Consider the following 24,296-nt stretch of genomic DNA (forward strand, 5'->3'; position numbering starts at 1 on the left):
CACACACACACACACACACACACACACACACACACACACACACACACGAAGGCCTCCTAGTTGCTCCAGCAGCTTTCAGATGGAACGCCGTGAGCCTGCAAACTATAACGAGAGGAATGAGCAGACCAAGGCACGTGAAAGTAAATTGATTTACTGCTTGTCTATTGATTGTGTGCAGTTGCACACGTGTGGTCTTTGCACAGCCTACAGTGCAATATGGACTCTAATAAGGAGCTGGCACAAATGCTGTCGTATTCATAGCACTGCACAGTGCACACATGTCCGTGTAATTCCGCACAGATCCGAGCAAATATCCTGGAAGATTAACTGACTGGAGCAACACTGACGGCGCGGGATCATCAAGTGACTGTGTGTGTGTTCTGCACAAACACAACCCCAACAGCTAAATGATTGATGAGTGCGTGTGATGAGTGATTAATGAGCTAGAAATGCTAAAGTGATTACTGATCGGCCTCTGGACTCCTGATGTATTAAAGAATCTGGAGGTTTTCTGTCAGGGAATCAAAAGAACACAGAGAACGGCACCCTTTTTACTGTTGTTCCATTTTCCAATGAGATCTGGTCCAGGAGTGTGGTCTAAATAATTAATATATATATATATACTGTATATATATACTGTATATATACTGTATATATATATATATATATATATATATATAGCTGGTAGAGCCTGACGGGCTTTTTTGTTTACTATAATTATGCTGTCATCTCAAAATCAGTCTACGGTGATGTTGAAATTACACATATCACCTTTAAGTTCACAAGATCTGCGTTGGTCTTCTCTACAAGAAACACTTAAGTTGATACCCTCTTTACTGAGGCGGGTTTGCATGAGATTGACAATGCTCTTTAAGTGCCTTGCTCAAGAACACTTTCACCTCAGTAATTTGGGAAGAGAATAAGTCACACAGTTTGGTCAAGAGGATCCTCCAGGGGGACCAACAAACCATCGCCACTCCACCATACAGCATCAGAGAGCAGTTAGCCTGCCTTTTCTACACTCCCCTATGAGTATGTGTGTGTGTGTGTGTGTGTGTGTGTGTGTGTGTTATTGTGACCATGTGATTGTCTGAGATACCAGCTTCAACCTTTGTGCAAGCAAACACGAGTTCTGTCATGTGTGTCTCACACACACACACACACACACACACAAAAGCAGCAAAGTAGGACACTGAGCCAGTGGGTGTGAAACTGATAACCCCATGATGCATCAGGGTGCATCTCTGTCCTTCTTGCTTTCCCTCTTTTCTGCATCTTTTGATCCCTTTGATTATTCCGTCACTCTTTCTGTATTCACATCCCATCTGCCCGTGCGTGTGATCAAGAGCTTGTGGAGAGCTAACGTGTCCAGCTGACAGTTTGAAGAGACAAGAAGCTAGCGATGAATAAATAAAAACAACTCAAACATTAAGCCCATGGATTCCAGTCAACATAGCCTCTGTGATCTCTTCACGCTTTTCCAAAGTGATCACATGTGTTTATTTATCAGCGACTGGCTTGTGGTCAATGCTGCAGCAGCACTATCATTCACCCACCCAGGACTCTAACTAACAGTCTTGCCCAAGGACACATCGACATGGACTAGTGGAGCCGGGGATCGAACCGCCGATCTTCCACAGACCCACAGTCGCCCCCTTAAACATGACGACGTACTAAGTAGATAGTTCAGTATGAACTGGAGACACTGAGAGCTACATTATTTTACAGTATTCACCATAACCTTTGTGATATGAGTAATTATACAAGTATAAAATAGAGAAATTAAATGAAAATAAAATCGTGTGTAGTGTACGCATTTCTGCAGTTCTTGGTTATTTCAATATCTTGGTCCTAAAAGAAAATGTAATAAATGTATTATTCAATTTTGTCCAAGGCTACCCATCTATTTCTAGATATGATTTAATATAGAGTTATATAACTGTTTCCAAGATGGCAGCAAACCATTTGATTAAAATCACCCTCACACTGTATCACCGTGTTTACAAACTACAGTGAAATTGAATCCATACCTTTGCTGCAAACCCCGGCATTAATATTGTAATACTGACAACAGGAGGGACTATATCACTACGCCAGGATCCTCTTTACATGCAGCAACAGTCATGTGTGTGTGTGTGTGTGTGTGTGTGTCTGAGTGTTCGACGTACAGTGTGCAATGATGAAATAGCCAGCGGGAATAGCCAACTTAAATGAAATTAAATTAATACTCGAGAATTAATTAGATGCTTTAAATTTGAACCCTGGTGGTCCTTGATTATGTGCGCTTCAAGCTGAGCAGCGGCCCGCTGGGCTCCGCATGTGATCCCTGCACACACATTAGTTGCGGGGGGGGGAGGATGCGAGGAACATGTTGAGGTGAGAAAGAGGACATTCAGAGTTGTCCATTTTGTCTCATTATGGTCCCAAATCACTTTTTATTTCCTTAATCAAAGTTAAACGGGGAAAACAAGTCTTCCTGTTGACGGAGGTGAAAGTACTGAATTAATCTCACTTCGCTAAGGAGGTTGATTTAATGTTGCATTTGAATTTCTGAATGTTGATTGGAAGTTATTCCTGATCAGTGACAAATTATTAATTTATTCTGCTGCTGTTGTACAAGTCCATCACCAAAGTCACAGAGACAAAGAGGCTCGAAACTCCAAAGTACCGTGAGAGTGATCGACAGAAGTAGACGGAGGGAGGAGTGCAGATGAAATGAAACAATCAGACAGAGATGTTTACCATTGTGTGTGTGTGTGTGTGTGGGTGTGTGTGTGTGTGGAGGGGTGTGTGGGTGCAGGTGTGCTACTTGTAGGTGGATACTGTGATGTTCAATAATGCATCAGGTGCCTCTGCAACAGATTCATTAGTTGCGTGTAGGTGTGTGTGTGTGTTTGTGTGTGTTTGTGTGCGCTCACCTGTGGGCGGATGACTCTCTCAATGTTCTTCAGGGCAGTGTCGGGGGACGGGGGGGAGCAGTCTGGAGTGGGTCCCGTCGAACAGTTGCCGTGGTTACCGTACTCCCCCTCACTCACAGTTACATGGGACAGGTGACCTTGGAGGGAGGGAGAGAGAGGTGGAGGGAGAGAGAGAGAGAGAGGGAGGTGGAGGGAGGGTGAGATTTGTTTTGTTTTTTCTCCTTACAGTATTGTGTTTTGTTATGTACACTAGACACGGAGCCGTTGGGACTTCATGATAATGGCGGGACCAGACTGCACGCCACTTATTTCTTTCAAGATGGTCAATATGTCTTATTGAGTGACAATAGTCCTGCCATGCCCTGGCAGAGAGACAGATTAGATGTTTTTTCCAGGCATCTCAAAACAACTGAAGTAGCTGGAAACCTGTTTTTGAGTTCCCAAAAAAGGCACAAACGCGTTGATAACTCTAAAGAGCGTGGGCAGCATAGTGCCAGTTCTGAAGCTCCTCTGCTTCGTCCTCCATCCTAATTATCTTTTTGAAACTTTTCCCGGTCGCTTCAGTTATGAAGGGAGAAGATTTAGGCTTACTGTAGAGCTGCACCAACTTTTATGTCACACTGGCATGAAGAGGAGCTCTTCACTGCAATCTTGGGCAAAGCGAGGAATGAAAAGAGGGTTCAGCTCAACACCTAATGTGTCGCCCACCTAAGAGCGCAATCACAGAGACGTGTTGGCATGGGAGAGAGGCGGCGAGAGCCTATTTTTTTTCTAAATTGACGAGCGTCTGCAGCAACGATGTCTGTCTCGAGTGTGCGTGTGCGGCTGAGTACAGAGCCAAGTGTCGCAGATAATTTCCCCAGCATTTAACCCCAGATCCCCAGATCATTTAACAGAGTTCAAAAAACACAAGAAGAAGAAAAGAAAGGAGAGAGAAGTGCTGAAGTAGCCCCGAATTTAATTTCAGAGGGACAGAGCATCTCTCTTAATCAACCGGAGGAGACACGAAACACAGAGCAACACACCTTTCCTGAAATACTGTTGTCAATGTTGACTCACAGACACACACACACACACACACACACACACAACAGAGACTTTCTGTCAGCTGCCGACTGCCTATCAGACGGCAGAATATCACCCAATTATGGTGAGACCCAGCCAGGACTTTTAACACACACACACACACACACACACACACAGGATGACATCGCTACCAGTAACAGTATATTCATACATTTATTGAAGAGGGATTGTTGCTTAAATACAGCATATGAATGATCCATCATCAATCTCAAACTGGAAATGACAACAGAGTTCCTTGTTGTTTTAACTGTTAATGTAGTTGAAGGTGTGAGTTTTCACAACTCCCACAAATCTTCTTCACCTAATCAAGAAGAACAAAGCCACACAGGGGGAAAGCTTTGCGGCGGTTTATGATGTTTTTGGATAATGACAAAAATAATGCTAGTTTTCGGGTATATTTAAGGGGAGCACCTTTACGTTTCATTTGCCGGGATCTTTAGGAATGCTGAGGACGATGTTCAGTGGATGAACTCTACAAGTGGAGCCTTTGGCCAAAAAGACGTGTTTCATGAGGTCACAGTGACATTTGAGCACCAAATTATAATAAGTTCAACTTTGAGTCCAGGCAGACATTCTGAATCGAATTTAAAGAAACTCACTCAAGGCGTTGGTGAGATGTTACGTTCACGTGAATGGACCGGACGCAGAGGCATGAAACAGGATCGCAGCACCAAACTAAGGTTTCTAATAATCTCCAAATCCCCCTTAACAACATCAAAGACACTCCTCCGCTCTTGCTGTGTCGTGCTATAGCTGACACGACTCTTTTAACGACTTTCTTGATCATCTGCTCATTTGTGGTTGGGGATCATTACGTCTGAAATACGAAAGAGATGACTGGAAAATTAAAGAACTGCCGCTTTGTTGCCTCGACTCTCTCCAAGAAACCGAGGTTGCTTTGCTCTCTGGTCCGCAGCATTAGGACAACTGGCTTTGAGGTATGCGTATGTAATCAACGCTAGGCTCGATCTCAGCTGAGCTTTGAATATTTCAATATCGTTAGACTTAGTGGAAGGACATTGAAAGATACGATGTCTGAGATATGAGATCTGACGAATTTCTTCAATAAAGGGAATGAAATACAATAAACAAATTCATGCAGAAAAAAACTGCAGCAAGAGCGGCATTCTTTTGGCAACAGAAAGGATTGTGTAATCAAAACCTTGAGAAAAGAATAGCAATACAATGCACTAGGATGAGAGAGAGAGAGAGAGAAGACCCAGGTTTGCCAAGAGGCATGCCTCGAGAAGCACATTTACAGACACAACTCACAGTCTAGAAACAAACTTCAATTGCTAAAAATGAGCCCCACAAAACTTCATTAAAGCCTCCCATTCCTTTGGCAGAAGTTCCTTTCTCTGAAACAATAACTTCATCTGTTTAAATTCACACAGCTCAATCATGAAGGTGGTGAAACACTCAAAGCGGCTGCTCCCGCATCAGAACTTGCCACCATCTTCCATCATGTTTATTTTGAATTTCTGGCTGCAGACACACAATCTCATACACACACACACACACACACACACACACCAGTCCTTCAGGGAACGTGACACTGCTTCACAGCACATCTATCTGTCTTAATGTGCATGCGTGCATGCATGTGCAAACACAGACAGAGGTCCCTAGATTTGACTTAGGGTTGTGCAAGTATATACAGCTGCAGACAGACACACACACACACACACACACACACACACACAGACACACATTATAAAGAGCAGCCTGAAGCTGAATCAGTGATTGAATGTGGGCGTAAATAGATAAAACAAAAACAGGAAAAAAGAGAGGAGGAGAGAGGAAAGGAAGGATGCGACAAGGAGATATATATAGATAGAAATTGAGGTTTTGTCCTATTGAGTAAATAAGCCTGTCAACACTGAGGCTTTGATGATGGATGTGAAATGTGTGTGTGCGTGTGCGTGTGTGTGTGTGTGTGAGAGACGGTGCTTCCTTCAGATCTGCATTGAGCTCACTCCTGGGAAACACTCTCAGCCCTCCTTGCCAAGGGGGATACGTGTTTGTGGATAAGCATGCGCATAAATGTGCATATACATAACACGTGCATGAGAGTGTAGATAACTGCAGGGTATCCTACCTAAACTGTTTACATCCATATGTTCAGGTTCTTGTGTGTGTGTGTGTGTGTGTGTGTGTGTGTGTGTGTGTGTGTGTGTGTGAGCACAGCCTCTGGGAAAATGTGAAACTTTGAAATGCTTTAAGAGGTTTCACAGGTTTCAGATATTCTTTGCGTGCCAAGCGTACAGAGTACAGCATGTGTGTCCGGTACAAAGTATGATACAGAGACGTAGACAAACGTGTTTTTTGTGTACATTGGAGAGCAGCTGCACATGCTTGTTATTGCAGGAATGCAGCAGTGTGTACAGGAGGACTGTGTCTAAGTGAAGGCATGGCGTGAGCAAGCGTTCAAATCGGCTGTCCTCTTCCCACCAGCCTAACAAGACAGAAACTGTCAACTTCAGACGTGTTCTTCAGGCTGTCAGTTCTGCCTCTATGCCGCTCTGACAAGTAGCCTTTCATATACTGTGTGTGTGTGTGTGTGTGTGTGTGTGCCATCAAATATTTTAAAATTACAGTTTAGCTCGTAACAAATACAAAGTACAGATAAACTTTTAAAAACTATGATTCTATAGACATGATGAAGATATAATAAACAGAATGAAGCACTAATAATCTAAACAAAATGAAATAATCTTTACGCTAACAAGAATGAAAAACTATATTGTGCTTTGAGACAACAGACAACAGCCAAATCAATGAGGAGACAAGGGAGTTGCAATATAAAACAAAAAATTACATTTTAACAAAAATTGCCCTCCTGCATTGTTATGTAATGTCTTTTTTTAAAGGCTAAGGTTTCTAATATTCTAGATTTCTGTTATTGTCAAAAGATCCCAAAGACCAAAACCAACAGTGAATCGAAAGCCAAAGCCTGATATCTCATATTCCTCTGTGCCGTAGGCTTTCATTGAGCTCCAGCCAAAAACACTTCAATGAACCACATCGTCGCACTGGGTGATATGTTCCTTCATCACGACCTTCATTCATTCACTGATGCTGTGAATATTCGATAGAACACCAAATCCGCAGCTGAAAATAATCCCCCCCCAAAAATGCCCCATTTACTCCTGCCGAAGTGATGTTTGTTAAAAACTACAATGAGATGTTTGAGTGTTTTTTTTCTCAAGTTCCAAGCATTGTTTTCTCCCGGCTGTCAAAGAGCAAGATGCTCCATTTCCTCCTTTTCGACAAGTCAATGGGCCTCGACCCATTTAATGGTGAAGCCCTGGAGTTACCACTTGCTGCCATTAGCCACTCTAAGAATAAGTGGGATAAATGGAGTGAGATTGCAGCGACATCACTTCTTTATCCACCAGAGAGAACTGAGGGTGGAAGTTCATATGAGAGGGACGGTGACACACAAAAGACAGACGTTTTTAATTCATAAACCTTCCAGGTCGCAGATCTGCGGTGTGCAGACCTGTGACTGGCCACACACACGGACACGCACAGGTTTGTAGCTTCATGTTGTTCACGTCAGCAGTGTCTTGTTTACCTCTCGCAGACAAGTGTGGGTTTATCTCGAGGGGAGTCAGTCGATACCACAAAAGAGGCACTTTTGCTCGAACCGCCTGGCAACACTAAGCTCTCTGCCTGCTCCGGACGTGACTGGAGCCTGCAGGCCTCTCTCCTCACCACTCCGCCACCTGTCTTCCAATCTTCCAGGAAAACATTTCACCTGCAATGCTTTCGCGTTGCTGAAATCTGGCTGTCGGCACCGCGATCCTGCGGTGCAAAAAACTATAGCTGATCTACTGTATTCCAGCACACACTTCAGAATCACAGATAAGAGCTATTTGTAAGGAAGGATTTTGATTCCAATAGAGAACAATTGGAATGTCCTGCTATCTCCAAATATCGAGCAATGGAGAGGAAACGTTAAGCTGTCATTGAGAAGATCTCTGCAACACTTGCCAAGACCCGCAGCAGAAATGGATTCCCTCATTTGTAACAAAGGAAATTCCACCAGAAAGGAATCCATCTACTACAAGAAGTATAATCTTGAGTTAATGTACAAAATGACTGCCTTAGGACTCGTTGAGTACTGGGATTATACACATAAATCTGCACTCAGCAGACTTTGAATTACAAAGAAGAAAATTCCATTTATTCACTGTCAGAGGACACATGGTGCGATGGGATATCGTGCATAACATCCCATGTCATCTTTCATGAACTCAACGGCGTCAGAGATAGGACGGTGCTTCCAACAGGTTATGGAAAATCTCACAGACAAAAAGAAACAAAAGGGAAAAGACTGATAAAAAGTAAAAAGAGAGGGACAGAGAGATATCCAAGAAGCAGGGACAGAGCAAAAAAAGCAGTTGTTTGCAGTGACAACAGGTCCCTGGTGTTTCTGTAGCGGCCGGGCTGAGTGACAGTCATCAGATGGATTCCGATAAAGCCGCCTTGATTATCTGAGGCTTCGGAGTGTCTCCGTCGCCTCCACTGTGAGACTGCAGCAGCCCACAGCTGCAACCAGCCAGCAGCACAGGACATGTGGATATCAAGCAGGGCTTACACTGCAAAACACATATCGTTTAGACAGCCCACTTACGAGACAAATTATGCTGAGGTGAGTTTAACACGCAGCTCATTTGTTCCCGAAAAACTTCTCGAGATAGTTTGGTGGATTATGATGATCGTGCTCATCATAATCAGCTGATCCTCTGATGGAAACTTTTGGGGCTGGGGACAGAGGACTTGTTTAGCCTCAGATTAGAAAAAGTCTCATTTTGTTTAACTTTCTTATTTGTACATCATTTGGTCGTCATCTTAAAAAAAATGTCATAATAAAGTAGTTAGGTGCTGGGGACAACAAGAGCTCAGAATTCCCTTTAAGTCATTAAATGAATATTCTCAAAGATTTTCATTTAAGTAAATGTCTGAATGAGGCGACACAATGGTGAGAGGGAAGGGGAAATGTATATGCATTCAATTATTTTATTCTACTTCCACAATAAAACGTCTGCCAACAGGAACATTTTTAAAACTCAATCACAGAGCAGTTGATTTGTTGAGAAGGTTAATTTTTTGCAGTGTAATGCACCAAGTCTCTCTCTCTCTCTTCCCTTTTCTCTCATCTCAATCCCTCTCTCCCCACGTTCCCTCATCATCATATGCCTCCTCTCAGAGGCAGACTAAGGCAGATTGACTCACACCCATGTCCAATTAGGGCGACATGTGACCGGACGGGAAGCCGGAACCCAGGATTTTCTCTCCTGCTGTTTCACATTCGCGTAGCTTAGCCTGAGACGACCCTCCGACTTCCTCCACTGAATGTATAATCTTCCCCCTCTCCGTCTCACACTCCTTCTCATCCTTCCTTATGGTCCGTCTCTCAGCAACAAGACAGAACTCTGCAGCCTGCGGGAAGTTCTGCATTTGTAGTCATTTTTCAGCAATAACATGGAAATGTAAGGTGTTCTCCCTCCCTCACCTCTTCCGTCGCCTCTGACTTTTGCTTTTCTGACTTTTTTTTTTGTTGCTTTCCCACATTACATGTCTATGTCTCTCTCTCTCATTTGGCCAGGTAACAGCGTTCAGAGAGCTGAGAACAAACACAACACCCACACTGCTCACTTACGTCAGTGGAGCAATTTTCTAGAAAAAGACACTTTGACATAAAGCAGCTAACCTCCCAGCTCACACACAAACACACTCACACACACAAACACACTCACACACACACACACACACACACAACACTGCATATGGACAGTTCAACTCCTTTCACCTGCAGCCAATCACAGACCAGATGTAACAGGCAAGCACACACACGTAAACACGCACACACAAAACAAGTCTCTCGTTCCGCTACTGTCCAAGAAGGCGTGTGTGTGTGTGTGTGTGTGTGGGGGGGTCACTAGTGAGGCAGTTCCCATGGCAACATACAGGTGACTCACCAGCTGGTGATGCAGTTGCCGTGACAACCTGCAGTGTGTAGCATCGCTATGGGAGCAACTGAGTTGAAGGGAGGAGCACATTATGGGTTGTTTGTTGTCGTGGGTGTCGAAGTAAACCGGACAACTGACAAGACACAGAAAACAGAGTCGACTGGAAGGTCCGACGCTGGACGATCAACTCACACTGGGTTTCCAAAAGTGATAATATGTCAATGTTCATGCAGACGTTTCAGGTGTCTGTCTCACAAGAGAACAACACTGGTTCAGCGTTGCACTTCTACAACTGTGCCATACTCTCAACAAGCATTCAGAACCACAGATAATAGTCTTTTATTGCATTTTGTAGTCTTTGTCCTCGTTAAACCTGGCAATGCTACTTGACCGCAGACCTTTAGGCCGGACTTTCAGGTGTGTTATGCTAGAAGCGGCATATGTAGCCTCAAGCAGAGATGAACCGCTGAACTACAGAAGTCTGGTAAAGATCACTTCTTTCAAACTAACTCAAAACTTGTAATCTTCAGATCCATCCAACGCTGAATCAAGTGACTCGAGGCAACTTATCAGTCTTCACACAGCTGGGGCTGATCTGGTCAGGACTAACATCTGATCTGTGCATGCAATATTAAAATCACCCTGACCCTCCACTAAAGAAATAAATCCCATCCGAACAGAGCTATAGGCATAATTTCAACAATGTATCCCAAACAGCATTGCTCTCACGCTCACCCACATTTTCCACACCTGTTTACTGCTATGAAGCTCGTGTTAGTGTTGAATAAACGATGGTGGTTCACGTCTTCCACTAAAGTTGTGATCATCACAACAGCGGGATGTTCATATGGATGCTGGCTTGTGAACATACTGGAAGGCACCATATGCTCCACTGTCGAATCTTTGTAAGCAAACTTTTTAAAGGACCGTAAACAACGAGTGCCCAAAGATATAAATATGGTAAATGGAAAAGAGAGAGTGTAGGTTTCTGTGTTGTCCTACCATTGCGTGGACAGGCGTTGAGCCGGTAATTGATATCTAGGGAACAGGGTTTCCGCGTGACGGCTGTGGTCACAGACTCGTAAGGATTGTCCTCGTCCTCTGGCAGGAACACATCCAGAGACGGAGAGGTGACGATCTCTGCTGAACGCTTTGAATCCTGGGAGAGGGGCAGAGAGGAAAAACAGAGGAAGAGAAATGTGAGGGCAATTCGTTGTGAGTGTGCACAGTTCGATGGCAAAAGGAGTTCCAAACCACGAGTGTATACTGTATTTAGAAAATCGGTTTGTGACTACGGTTTTCAAGCCTCGAGTTTGGCCATCTTGGGTTTTTGGAACCAGAAGTGACATGAGAGGGTGGAGCCAAGAACATACCTAACACTGAATAAGACATTTTTAATCCACCAAAATGTTGCAATTAACTTTCATGAACTGAAAACACTCTGTGAAAGAGTTCAAAAAGGCCACGCTTACTCTGCTTTATGGTCTATTTTGCTCTAAATGGATCATAATTCACTAAATGAACATCATGCTGTATCAAAGAAGACTTGAAACTAGCGATTGACACCATGTTTACTGAGCTAAACACAAACACACCACTAATTCAATTATGAATTATGCACTACAGCCATACTGGCCTATTATCCCGTCCAACAGAAGGTGGTACAGACCATGTATTGTGTTGATAGTCTTTAGAAAGCAAAGTGAAGAGCCCTCTCAGTGAGTACAGATGCAGACTGTTAGACCAGAGAGTCATTTCCATTGTATGAGCTGTGTGTGATAGACAGAAACACACAGCAATACAAAACAGATGAATAGAGCAGAAAAGAGGTGTTTGATGTGGGCTTTTTGAAATGAGTGGTAAACAGTGTCAGTCCACGGCCAAAGGTGTGCATTTGTTTTGTTCACCTTTGCCTGAGAATCCCCTAAAGAAACAAAAAGAAAACAACCAAACACATCAGCTCAGTAATCTCTCAGTTCAGCTCGAGGCCATTATTCAAGTGCAACCACGTTCACGCAGTTGGATTATCATGAAAGATTTAGGCCAATGTTCAAAGCAAAGCACTGAAAGTGAAGAGATGGAAAGTAAAGAGTCTGAATCTTTCTTTCTTCTTTTCAATCCTGGAGAGTTTTAGAGGAGAACACCTTGACTGTCCCTTCAGGACTTTGGGGTTTTGTTCTCCGTGATAACTGTGATCAATGAGGTTTCTCAAAAGAAAAATAACAGCAGTCTCAAGTTCTCAACATTCATCTGCTGTGAAATTGATTGACTGGCAAAGATCAGGGTAAGTCACAGGCTATCTATCTCGTGTGGATTTGTGAGGGAAAATCAGTCCGTCATTTGTAGACTTAAGGGTTTAATGTGGTGAATGTGCAAGAACATGTCTACGCTGCAAAAAGGTTGTATTTTCTAGAAACCTAGAACGGCTTATCTACAGTCTATTAGCTCTCTAACTGATGAAAGGTGACTGTTGTTGGAGTGCAATAGCTTCAGGGTCTCATCACATGGTGGAAATAAATCAAAATGAAAACACCAAAACAACTGCTGAGGAACAGAGCCCAACATTCTCTCAAACACAACAACAGAAAGTCTTCATAAACCCATCAAAACACAGTTATTTTGTCTCAAACTGTAAAACGTAGACGAATCATTCCACTTTTTGTGAAACATTCAAGCATCGTCTCAAAGCAGCCGGACAGAAAAAGACCTGCAAGCAGGTGTGCTTTGGGTCCGAGCACCCGACCAATCTCAGAACCAAAGACGTAACGAAGGCGTCCAGATAAGGTGTAATAATAACACTTATTTTACATGCAAAACATTTCTCCCATTTCTATTGAATTGTAGTTAAAGTATGCTTCTCTGCGGTACACTTAAAACCCAAATAAGCCTCCATCTACTCTCACTGCACTACAGTACCTTTTGAGCCAACAGTAATGTCATGCGGTTGAGTGACAGCTGGAAGGTCTTGTTCCTATGCTTCACTGAATTTTAGTTGAGTGCTGTGTCTCAAAAATAGAACACATGGTAATCATATTCTCTGTGCATCTATTCGTCGGCAAAATCATCTGCACCATCCACCTCAGCGTGATCCTCAACAGCCACCGACAGATCCTTCAGATTTGATCTGCAGCTTCACCAACAACTGCAGGTCCAAGCTCCTCTAATCCCGACTGCTGCAACTCCGTCTTGTTGTCCATCCTTTGCGAACGTCATCCCACTGTTTCCCCTGACATTTCACATCTCTCTCTTAACAGTCTTGTAAATAATAAAAAACATATAATCTGTAAATGATTTATTATGAATAATATATATTTTTAAAGAGGCCTCCATTCAGCACTCATTAAAAAAGTGCTTTAAATTCCAACACACACACACACACACACACACACACACACACACACACACACACAAGCACTTGTCGCTCTTAAAGTGTGTTATTAGAGTTTTAATAGGAAGGATGCCCTTGCTTTAATTTTCTTAATTAATGCTGTTTGTGAAGCTTATTGTAAGTCTCCCTCTATACGAGTATCTGCCAAATGCCTAAATTGTAATTTGCATCCTAAATGAATTACTTCAATGATTTTTTTTTTTTTACCAAAAGGGACTTGCAGCATTTTGAAAAGAGCTCTTCATTTAGAGGTGGTTAATTAAGAGCAGCATGTAAGGAAACGTTTCTCCGGGACCTTCATATAACTGGGTATTGAAGGAGGATTTCGGATTGCATTTGGCTGCAGCATTGGTGAAAAAGGTTTAGCCTCAAAGGGCTTAGAGAGAGAGAGAGAGAGAGAGAGAGAGAGAGAGAGAGAGAGAGAGACAGACAGACAGACAGACAGACAGAGAGAGAGAGAGAGAGAGAGAGCTGAGAACCAAAAGGTCCCTTATCTCCGAGGCAGACGTGTACTCAGAAAGAATGAAAAACAAGAGTGAGTGATGTGAAGCAGGGGAAAAGGTTACAGGGGCGAGCGTCATTTCAGCCAAAGAGACAAAACATTTCTTTCCAGCGATGCAGCCGCTGGATGTCTGCCTTCTCCCCATTCCGCCAAACTCTATCACCATTTCTGAAGTGTCACTTGGCAGCCTGCCCCTGGTTGTACCCTCTCTAATGGGATCAGCGGTAAACTTTGTAGGTGTGCCTACAACCTTGCGCCGCATACGTCTCTCGATTCCTCTGACTCTTTCTTTTCCCCACCTTCACCCTTTCCCAGCCTCATCCGCTACTACATTACCCAGACTGCACCAGGTCATCAATCACACGCTGAGCACACTCAAAGTCTGGCTGACAGAGCAATCAGTCCCTATAGATGATTTCTCTCACTAACAGTCTACAGTCAATCTGAGACTTATTTCACATTGCACTTTATTAAAAGTCCTACAAACTATACACACACACCCCTCTACTATCTCCATCAGCACTCAATTAGACTGCCATTCCCAGCTAATGGAGACCCAGTCACCAGTCAGTCCTTTATGCCCGCACTCTGCAGGTGACCAGGCCTCAGCAGATACTGATTCGAAGCGACAACCTGGTTTGCTGCGGATTTCCCTCACAAAGCTGAAGGAAAGGCTGAGAGCACTCACCGCTCCTGCAGAGAAAAAAACCCTCATCTGACAGCTCACATCAAAGGTGCAATTAATCATCGTCACATTCATTTTGAGCGTTTACCAAATTGTGAATTCAAAAAAAAGCAAGAGGTGGCCTCGACGAACCGCTGAACTGCGTCTCATACAGAGTGTTTACATGCACTTATGTGGCCTTGTTACGCTTGGCTTTCTGCAGCATCCTGGCTTCTTAACAGCTATGTAAACCAGAGACCAGGTTTTTTTTTTAATTGGGGTAGCTGAGCAGAAAAACCAGGTATACTAATCAGCCTTATATATGCATGTGCATGACACAAGATGTCACACAGGGAAACATCACTGTCTGACATCCTCCAGAGTTCTTCATAGGGTAAGGTTTAGGCAACAAGTACTTCAGCTAAGGTTAGGAAAAATGTGGTTTGACTTCAATATTTATGTCCTGTCTCCCACGTCTACTATTTTGATGCTTAGCCCAGACCACAAACATTCCCTAACCTAAAAAGAAAAGCTGTCTAAAGGATTAAACATATTCATCACAAACAAATCCTGCTCTACTTGCTGCTAGCAGAAATTGTCGGAAAGATGAATTAAACAATAGTAAAAATAGTAAGAAATAGTCAATGAAACATTCGGTATCATCACTCTGCAACTTGGCAGATACAAGAATCCTTTCCTCACAGTATTGATACAAAACTTTGCATTAGTTGTACATAATCAGAATTACTGGGAAACAGGGACGCTATGACAGCAACATCCTCGTATTCAAAACAATTCTAAATCTGACTCAGACTGAAACCATTTGTTCTTCAGAGCAAATCAAGATAAAATGTCACAGTTACTGGAAGTGAGATTCAAATCCGAACAGAGACAAAGAGAAGCCATTGTCTTTGGGAACAGGAAGTGACAGGATTACTGGGAAATGTGCAGTCACTCCTTGTATGAAAACATAACACCAGCTCTAATATTTCTGATGAAACAGAGCTGTGAGATTGAGGCTATCAAACAGTCTCATTTGTTTACAGTAATTACCGAGATGTCACCATGAATTAACAATGAAATACGGAAGTTCTGAAATGACACAGGTGGAGTAGCATCATTAATGGATGCACTGAAGACAAAACATGAGACGAGCTCCGAGACGAGAGTGAGCTCAGGGACGACATTCCTCTGTAGGGAGACATGAAGCGAAAAAGCAGAGAGCGAGAAGAGATAGGAGGCAGGAAATGATTGAGAAATGATCTTTAAAAGGAAGGAGATGTGAGGAATCGCCCACCACGTGCTCCGTCTACTCTTCCCCACCTCTTATCTCTCTCTCCATCTTACACTTCTACATCATCTCTCATTATTCCTGTTACTCTACATCTCCGACATAATGAGAAGGAGCGAGGCCACAGCTGACGGGGGTAACAAAACCCAACGGCCAGGGTGAAGGCAGAGAGGGAAGTAAACACAGGTAGATCAAAGGACGCCAGGATCCAACTCAACACTTACTTTGGAGTTTGTGTCAGCGAATCGAGCACATTGCGGGAAGAGGAAAATGGGTGAGGAAGTGGGAGTGCAGTGAGTTTGGAGCGAGGATTTCCTCTCACACACACACACACACACACACACACACACAAACGTAGGAAAGACACAGAGAAATGGGAGTCAAGTGCAGGCAGCATGTTTGAGTTCTCACACACAGCACAGCAAGAAAGAAGCAAAAAATCCACTTCAGCTGCATTAAAGTGAGCAACGAGCTTAAAGTTTGAGCTATTCCCTCGCCGGCGGGAAAACTACTTTGCACTCGATCTGGAAGAGGACACTCACTGGAAGGAAATCCCTGACGCTCGAGTCCACAGTGAAGCCTGTGAGTTGAAATTAATCCGGCAGTGTGACAACAGGTTTAGCTACCTGCTATTTTGATGAGTCTCACCTCCTTCCTTCCCCGCTCAGTCCTCGAGGGCTCGGGCGGATTTAAAAAGTGGGAGAAAGGGCTTCAACGCCGTTCGATGTGAGCGGTCCCTCCAACAAACACACACACACACACACACACACACACTCGGTCTTCATTCATTTCCCTCCCTCCACCCTCCCCTCCCTGCCTCTCTATCTTCCAGGGCAGAGATAGGACACAGAGAGACTTGTGTCTGAGCTGAACAGGAAGAGAGCAGACAAACAGAGGCCTCCTCTGGCCACTAATTAGCAGGTCGTGTGCAGCTCCCGTCCGAATGCGGAGGCCAGATTAAACGTTTGAGTGTGTGTGTGTGTGTGTGTGTGTGTGACGGCGCCTGCATGTGACCAAAAGATTGTATGTGACGGTGTGTGATTATATCTGTGTAATAACGCAGTCTGGTTTTTGTCTCCTTGCAGCAGATACAGTTGACGTGTGTGATCACGTGAGAGCTTATGTGCGTATTTTAGTGTGTGTCTGCATGATTGACTTATATACAGTGTGTGTGTAAATAGGATATGTGAGGTTGCTTTGGTCACGTCCGAGGAACTTCCATCGCACAGTCTTAATCCTGTGACTCTCTCTGTCTCGGTTCAACCCCGTACTGTCACAACCCAACCCATTGCCTCACACACTGTACACTGAGTTCATAGGCCATCAGATATGAATAGAGGCTATAATTTGCTGGCATTTCCTCACGGAGGCTATTTGATTAGAGAGAAAAAGGGAGGGGTGGACACCAGAGAGGACAATGGACCCTCTGAGGCCCTCGATGAGGGGAGACGGCAGTACTGGAGAGACGCACTGGACGGAAAACAGAGATGGAAATACTAATACTAAGCTAATACTTGAGGCTGTATTTAGGCACAGCGGTGCTTTGAGGTAACTGCTAACTAGTTTGCAATAATAATGCTAAGATGCTGATGTTTTAGAAGATGGTTACCACCTTAGTTTCGCGTGTTGGCATGACAGTCAGAACCAAACACTGACTCTGATGGGAATATGACTACTTTTGCAGCTTTTTCTTGACAATCAGCAGGTTACTGATACCTCAGCTACACCTGGATTCCAGATGTGGTTGTGAGCATAGATTTTTGACTCTGAGAACCTCACTGTGATGACAAGACTTCAGGAAGTTGTGCGCAGTCACTGAAAAAAAATAAAAAATGTATACACGATATACATATTGTTATGTTTTTTCTTTAAACAATATGCATCTTTTTCAACTTCAGAGGTGTTGGTAGGTGTATTTTGTCACTTTGAACAGGGCCAAGCAAGCTGTTTGTCCCTTGGTTGCTTGCAAGAAAGCCAATAAGCATATTTCCAGGAAGGTTGAGCAGAAGTGAGAAATGCAGTGATAAAAAGGTTAGTGGCAAGAAAAACTACGAGGAATACGCTGGCAGAAAAGACGAGATAGGAGAGAGGTATAGAGAGCAGTTGTTGGTCTCCATGAGAAGCGAGAGAGATGGAAGCAAAGAGTGAAATAGAAAGAGAGAGGTGCAGGTTCAGGTGCAGAGCAGCGAGCATGGGATTGCAGAATTGGATTGCCCTCCGTGGCTGGCTAATCCCACAGAAATCAGCTGGCTGAGCCACCAAAAGGACACCCACAGTCACTCCTCAGAAAATAACAGCCTTCACATTCCCCATGATGGGCGCCATAAGGAGCAAAGCTCCGACTGTGGCTTCCTCCGGCTCCACGCTTTAATACCACAGACACGGCCACCGGCCGGAGCAAGAGGCCTCCGACAGAGGGCCACCGCCGCGTGACCGAAACCGTTAACGCGTTTCACCGCTATCCCGACAACTCGGGCGAAAGCTTCAGGTGTTGGTGCTGCACAGATACACTGGATGTGTGCATCCGCTTGATGTTCTACATCCAGCAATAAAGGCGTATTGATTAAATACTATACTTGGACGAATGGGCTGAGATAAACAATGGCAGGAATATTTATTCTCTCCGTTAAAACATTTCTTATTCTCAATATTTTGTTTTAGCACACCCACATTTCTGTAATGTATGCACAGGCACTGGTGGTAGCAGTCTTTAACTGCTGTCTGGAGAATTGCAGTTAAAAAGTAGCACATCAGCAGTCAGCAAACGTATCCATCAGGTAAGCAGAGTATTAGGAGCTCCTTTCCATCAGGCGTTGGATTGAAGCTCACACTATCACACAGCCGACGGGATAAGGACTCAATGCTACTGGACAACATGAAGCCAAGAGTAGTGCTTCTGCTTTTAGTGATCTTTGTTATTCATCCATCATTTCTGCAAAGCAAAAAGCACATTGTGAGGATTTTTAACTCGTCTTTCCATCAATATACTCCACGACTATGCAGTAAAAGTTACTCACCCCAAAAAAAAAAAAACCAAAAAAAAAAAACACAAATCGACTTTCACTTGGATCCATTTCAAGCACTAAAACACTCATCTGCTTCTTCCTGTATGCTGCAGAATGCAGATCAGCCAGAATATCCAAAATAATTTTAAAAACACTGGAGCTACAGAATGGTTTTTGCACCCCAGATGTTTGTTAAATAGATTTATTTTAAATTAAATTTGACTTATTTCCATTTAACAGAATGTATCCAGTAAAACAAAGATAACACAACAGCTCGGAGTGCTGAAAGTGACTTCCTATTTATTACTTTTATGGGTACTCTGCTGTTTTATATCTCAATGGAGATAAAGGGAATTGTTTTAGAGGATGCTTACTGTTCCCTTCAGATTCACAGCATCCTTGAGCACACACACACACACACACACACACACACACACACACACACCTTGCTGATGTGCCAACAGCACAGCATGACAGCTGTTCTGCCCTCGTTTTTGAAGGGCTTTGTTTTGGAGGTTGTGAATCACTAAAAATCGACAATATGTGGGTCATTCATGCAAAAAACTCACAGACTCTATCTCTTCTTATAGAATCATCTAGTAGCACTGATCTTCGCTTCTAACTCTCAGCAAGAAAGCAAATAAACGCACGTCCCAAAATACTGAACTACAGCTTTAACAGCGACCGACCCTTTTCCTGGGACACATAAATCTCTACTGATTACAGATTGAATTAAACTTTATTGATCCCTGTAGGGTAACGCTACATCACACTGCTGCTGCCTTAGTGTCTCTGAACAAACCTGATAGTTGAGAATAAATCACTCAGAATGAAAGAAAAAACTATTGCAGTGAGATTTTGTTTCCATAACTGTCTTTCCATAACTGTGTTCCCAGGAGGAGAAACAACAACTGTGTGCTAACAGCATTAGCTCTGCATATTTATTCATCATCTGAGGCCACAATGCAGTGTTTCTAATGAAATATTAACTCCCCATTTAAATCAACACACAAGCAAGATGTTACACGCATATTCACCTGCATGTGCACAGTGACTTTTCCTTGAATATTAACGAAGTAAATAATTAAATGTACACATCAATACACAGACAGCTAATCTCGCCTTGTCACCAGAGTTTGTGAATGTTTGTGTGTTTTTTACGTGCCAATCACTGGGATGTTCGCTTGGTTTGGTCACACACCGACACATTTCACCGCTCCTCCTACGATGCATTTTAGGGTTGCATGTCTTGCTCAAGGGCACATCAACACCAGGGTAATAGTGGCTGTGCTGTAGTAGAAGCAGAGCAGTGGGATGCACTTTTTTCCTGTCGGTGGTCTCTTTTTTTTTTTTTTTTTTTTAAATTGAAGCTACTGCGTCTCATCCTCCAATCTTTTCTCCCTTTTCCTGTTTACCTCAAGGACAACAAGATATCTGAACCCCAGCAGGAAACACACACACACACACACACACACACACACACACACACACGTCAAGTCGCAGCATATCTGTGTGTGTACCTAATCTATTTCAGTAAAAAGTGTCTGACAGCAGCTATAGGTGTGTGTGTTGACTGTTAGGTTGACAGGTAGACAGTATATAGCTGCAGAGTCTGCAGGGCATAAAGCCATTAACAACATAAGTGTAAGCGCAGAGCTGCATCACGTCCCGACGGTTCCACAGAGAGCAGCAAACAGAGAAGAGGAGAGGAGAGGTGGGAAACAACAGCGAGGAAAGAGAAGAGAAAGAAAGAGAAGGAGAAAGAATTAGACCAAATTCTGATGTTGTTTTTACATTATTTGTGTAATTTGAAATGCATAACATAATCGAAATCCACATAAAGACAGAAACATCCTTAATTAATAATTAATAGTCATTTTTAAACTTATCATAGAGACTTTACCTGGAAGGAAACAGCTTATCAGCTTAAGGCTGTTGCTTTAAATATATTAGGCCATTGACATTACAGCCAAAATCTTAACAATATTGAGCTATTCAAATTAGACGTCATAAAACGTTTGATCCCAAAACTGTTTACATAATATCTAAAACCTCACCCAACCTCCCACAGAGCGCTTTCAGTCCTTCGTTTACAGGCTTCGACAGCTCTCCACATCATATCTGCCCTCTCAGAAACACTTTGATGTTCCTTAACATCTGCAAGAGTCATCGTGGGTTTCTGATCTTAACCTCTGCCAGTGCGACACAGACCAGCGCCCCCCCCCCCCACCCTCAACTCCCCGGGCTGAAAGCATTAAAGGTCAGCTGCCGCCACCCACTCATGAGAGGAAACCTGCAGAAAGAGAAATATAACGGGGACGCCTGAGCGAAGAAAGAGACAGAAACAGGGAGGAAAAACTAAGAGATGGGAGACGTGGTCAGAAAACGCTGACGTGTGTGTATCTGCGCACTGCTCTGACGCCTCTGCGATGACGGTGACTGAGATTTGTCAATGGTGGACATCCCACGCCTGATGTCCTGTGAATTTCTGTGTTGCCTAGCAACCCTGCCGTCCTCTCTAAATCTGAATGTTTTTCTTGCATTTATTCGTTATCGTTCTTCCTTTTTCCTTTTCTTTATTCTGCTCTCAAGGTGAGGTCTGAACTTCTTAGTTAAAGTCACCGCGGCAGAGGAAACCTCCTCCACACACACTGTGGCGTCAGCCGGCCGTTCGCACGGCGGCGGTTGGGGGAAACCTGTGGCTGGCAACGAACATTCACAGCAAGGGAGGCGTCCTTATGCAGCCACGTATGCCCGCATACACCCCCACACACACACAAACATAAACATGTGACAGACTCTAATGACATGCCGTTTTCATTCGGAACAGAGTGCATTTCTCTGTTTATCTGCATAATCTAATGCGTATACACACACACACACTGAAACACTAATTATCACATTCATTTAATCTGTGCATGCACCTGCTCAGACATGTGCACACCTCCACAATTCCAAATACAAATGAAACACACTCTGTATTGCCTATTGTCTATTCGAAACGCCTAGACAGATGCAGGCTGATGCAATATTTCCGTCATGAGGTTTACATTGATCAGTTTTTTGTTGAAATTGTTTTAACAGAGGTGTCACTTCAAATGTATTTATTAAAGTGCCGTTATATTTCACTGCATTATTCATGACAACCAAAAAGGTAAATGATGCTTTAAGGATTTTTATCAACACATCGAATATCCTTGACTACATTAGGAAAAAGTTCACAACAATTTACACCCACAAATTGGAAGCTAAACCGTTTCATCAAGACTGTGAATGTTTTGATGCAGTTTTATTTTTCACTGGTATCTCCTTGACAATAAAAGCCGAAAAATCCTCAACTACTTTCGGATTGGGATTCCTCTGATGCCAAACTCAAATATGACATTTCTGGTGAAAATATAGGTAACACTTAACCTGATACTGCTTTTTTAGGTGGGTCTTTCTTTAAGGTGGCTAAAACATGTTTTGCTGCACCCGTCCACAGCAGTACATTGGTTTGCATCCGTGCCGGTACTCCTGTCTGCTTCTCCAAACAGGGGGGCGTGCCGACTGCCATCTACTGACTGTGGATACCTCAAACAACCCCAAGTCAAAAAATCCAAACAATCCCTTGAAACTAAAGTTTAAACTAAAGTGTTTAGAGCCCGAATCTTTTCTGTATGACTCGTTAGACAAGTTCAGCTCTTTGACTGACAGTCTTGAGTGACAGCTGGACAACCGCGCTCAGACGATCAATACAAAGGTTAACACACGTCTGCTGATACATGAAGTGAGCGATAGATGAGCCAGAGAGAGAGACAAACACGAGATAGAGATGGATGAGAGAAAACAAGCTAAAAAAAAACAATGTTTCACTTCCTCCATTCATCCTCAGAGGGCACGCACAGGCTTCTCTCTTTATGTGAACTCTGTTTATTCATAATGACACTGGGCAAATTAGCACGGCGCTAACTTAATTATGTGATAACAACTCAATTTCTCTTCTACACTCTGCTCCTTTCTTCTTCTTCTTCTTCTTCTTCTATAAAGCCACACGCAAACCCACCCACACAAAATGAAGCCATGCCAAAATTCAGACACACATTTGCACACACACACACACACACACAGTACAGCTGATGCCTCCAAATATGCTCTATATACACACGCGTGCTCACATTTAAACGGACATGCAAAGAGGGTTATTTTTTCTCTCCTTTCTACGCACCAACACATTAGCGCCCACACGCACACATATACACACACTTATCCAGGTGCAAACCTCTCCAGGCAGTGTGCCAGTCATGCAGGAAGGCTGCCAGTGTACAAGACAGAGGGTCTGTTGTGTTGTAAATGTCAGATGTCCTGCTGTTCGAGCCAGCACGCATCCCACCGCTACACAATCTCCTCTGCACACACTTAACTGCACTTATATACACAGCACGAAGGGCTTAAGGGGAGAGGGAGCAGGGAAGGAAGGAAGGAAGGAAGGAAGGAAGAAGAAAAGATGGAGCAGGAATACTAGGAAGTGGAGGAGATTCACACCCTGGCATGAGAGGTAACAATCATGGGAGAGGATCTCAAATTATTCCTCATGAACTTAAATTTACAACTCATGCAATATACTAACTTAATAAAGCTTTCTCTTTATTGTTTTCCCTTTCAGCTAATAAACATATTTAACTTTTGTCATGACTGTGGAGCCACTTCCAAGCTGTCTTGTTGAGGCGATAGACTTCAAAATAAAACAATTCTCCTCCCCGTTCAGACTAGGGCCCACTTTTCCTCATAAAGATGTTTGAAGGGTGTATATATCTTTATTTTCTCAATGCTATTATGAATTGTTGACATCAAAGACCAGAAGACAAATATCAACTCCACCTGAGTTTTCTGACAGAAAGATCAATGCTGCTTTTGGTCCTCTAAGAAATACAATATCAGCACTAAAAGTCACATTTATATTGCGCTGTGTATTCCTGTGCTGCTGCAATATTCACATTTACCTGCAAGGGATGATTATCCTTTAATGTGATCTCATTGTATCAGATATATCAGATCATGACCCATGCTTCCCATGAAAAGATCAATCTGGAGACCTAAGGAGATATTTTGGAAAGTTCTGATAACAAGATAGAAGGTGAAGATGAAGGAAACAGAGAACGAGCATGAGAGCACAACAGAGACAGCGTAGTACCCGGCTCAACCGCTGCGTTCCCAAGGTAACCGGTAAAAGCATCCACTCAGAACAATGGCGATATAACTACCCTGTAATTTCACTGTAGTCGAGCAGTGTGTGTGTGTGTGCGCATCCTTCTACACCATGTGACGAATGTATATGTTGATTATGAATTGCTACGATTATGTTGTATCAGTGCCATTAAGTGCACATTTTAAAATACCATGTAATGCAAATGAGCAGGGAAATTAGGTTGTCTGTATGTGTGTGTGTGTGTGTGTGTGTGTGTGTGTGTGTGTGTGTGTGTGT

The 24,296-nt window shown here is 43.3% G+C and overlaps 1 protein-coding gene across 5 annotated transcripts in view; it reads right to left on the reverse strand.

The window, feature by feature from the left end:
- Window positions 1-24,296, reverse strand: part of anks1b (ankyrin repeat and sterile alpha motif domain containing 1B) — a 161,377-nt gene that overhangs the window by 67,890 nt on the left and 69,191 nt on the right. For all 5 annotated transcript variants that reach the window (XM_031858784.1, XM_031858782.1, XM_031858783.1 and 2 more), the window contains exons 11-12: window positions 10,985-11,141; window positions 2,919-3,055 (exon numbers count right to left, since the gene is read on the reverse strand). In XM_031858784.1, the coding sequence (XP_031714644.1) occupies window positions 2,919-3,055; window positions 10,985-11,141 (294 nt within the window). The remainder of the gene's footprint in view (window positions 1-2,918; window positions 3,056-10,984; window positions 11,142-24,296) is intronic.

This window comes from Anarrhichthys ocellatus, unplaced genomic scaffold, assembly GCF_004355925.1.
Source record: "Anarrhichthys ocellatus isolate YVR2014 unplaced genomic scaffold, GSC_Weel_1.0 scaffold21, whole genome shotgun sequence".
Taxonomy (NCBI): Eukaryota; Metazoa; Chordata; class Actinopteri; order Perciformes; family Anarhichadidae; genus Anarrhichthys; species Anarrhichthys ocellatus.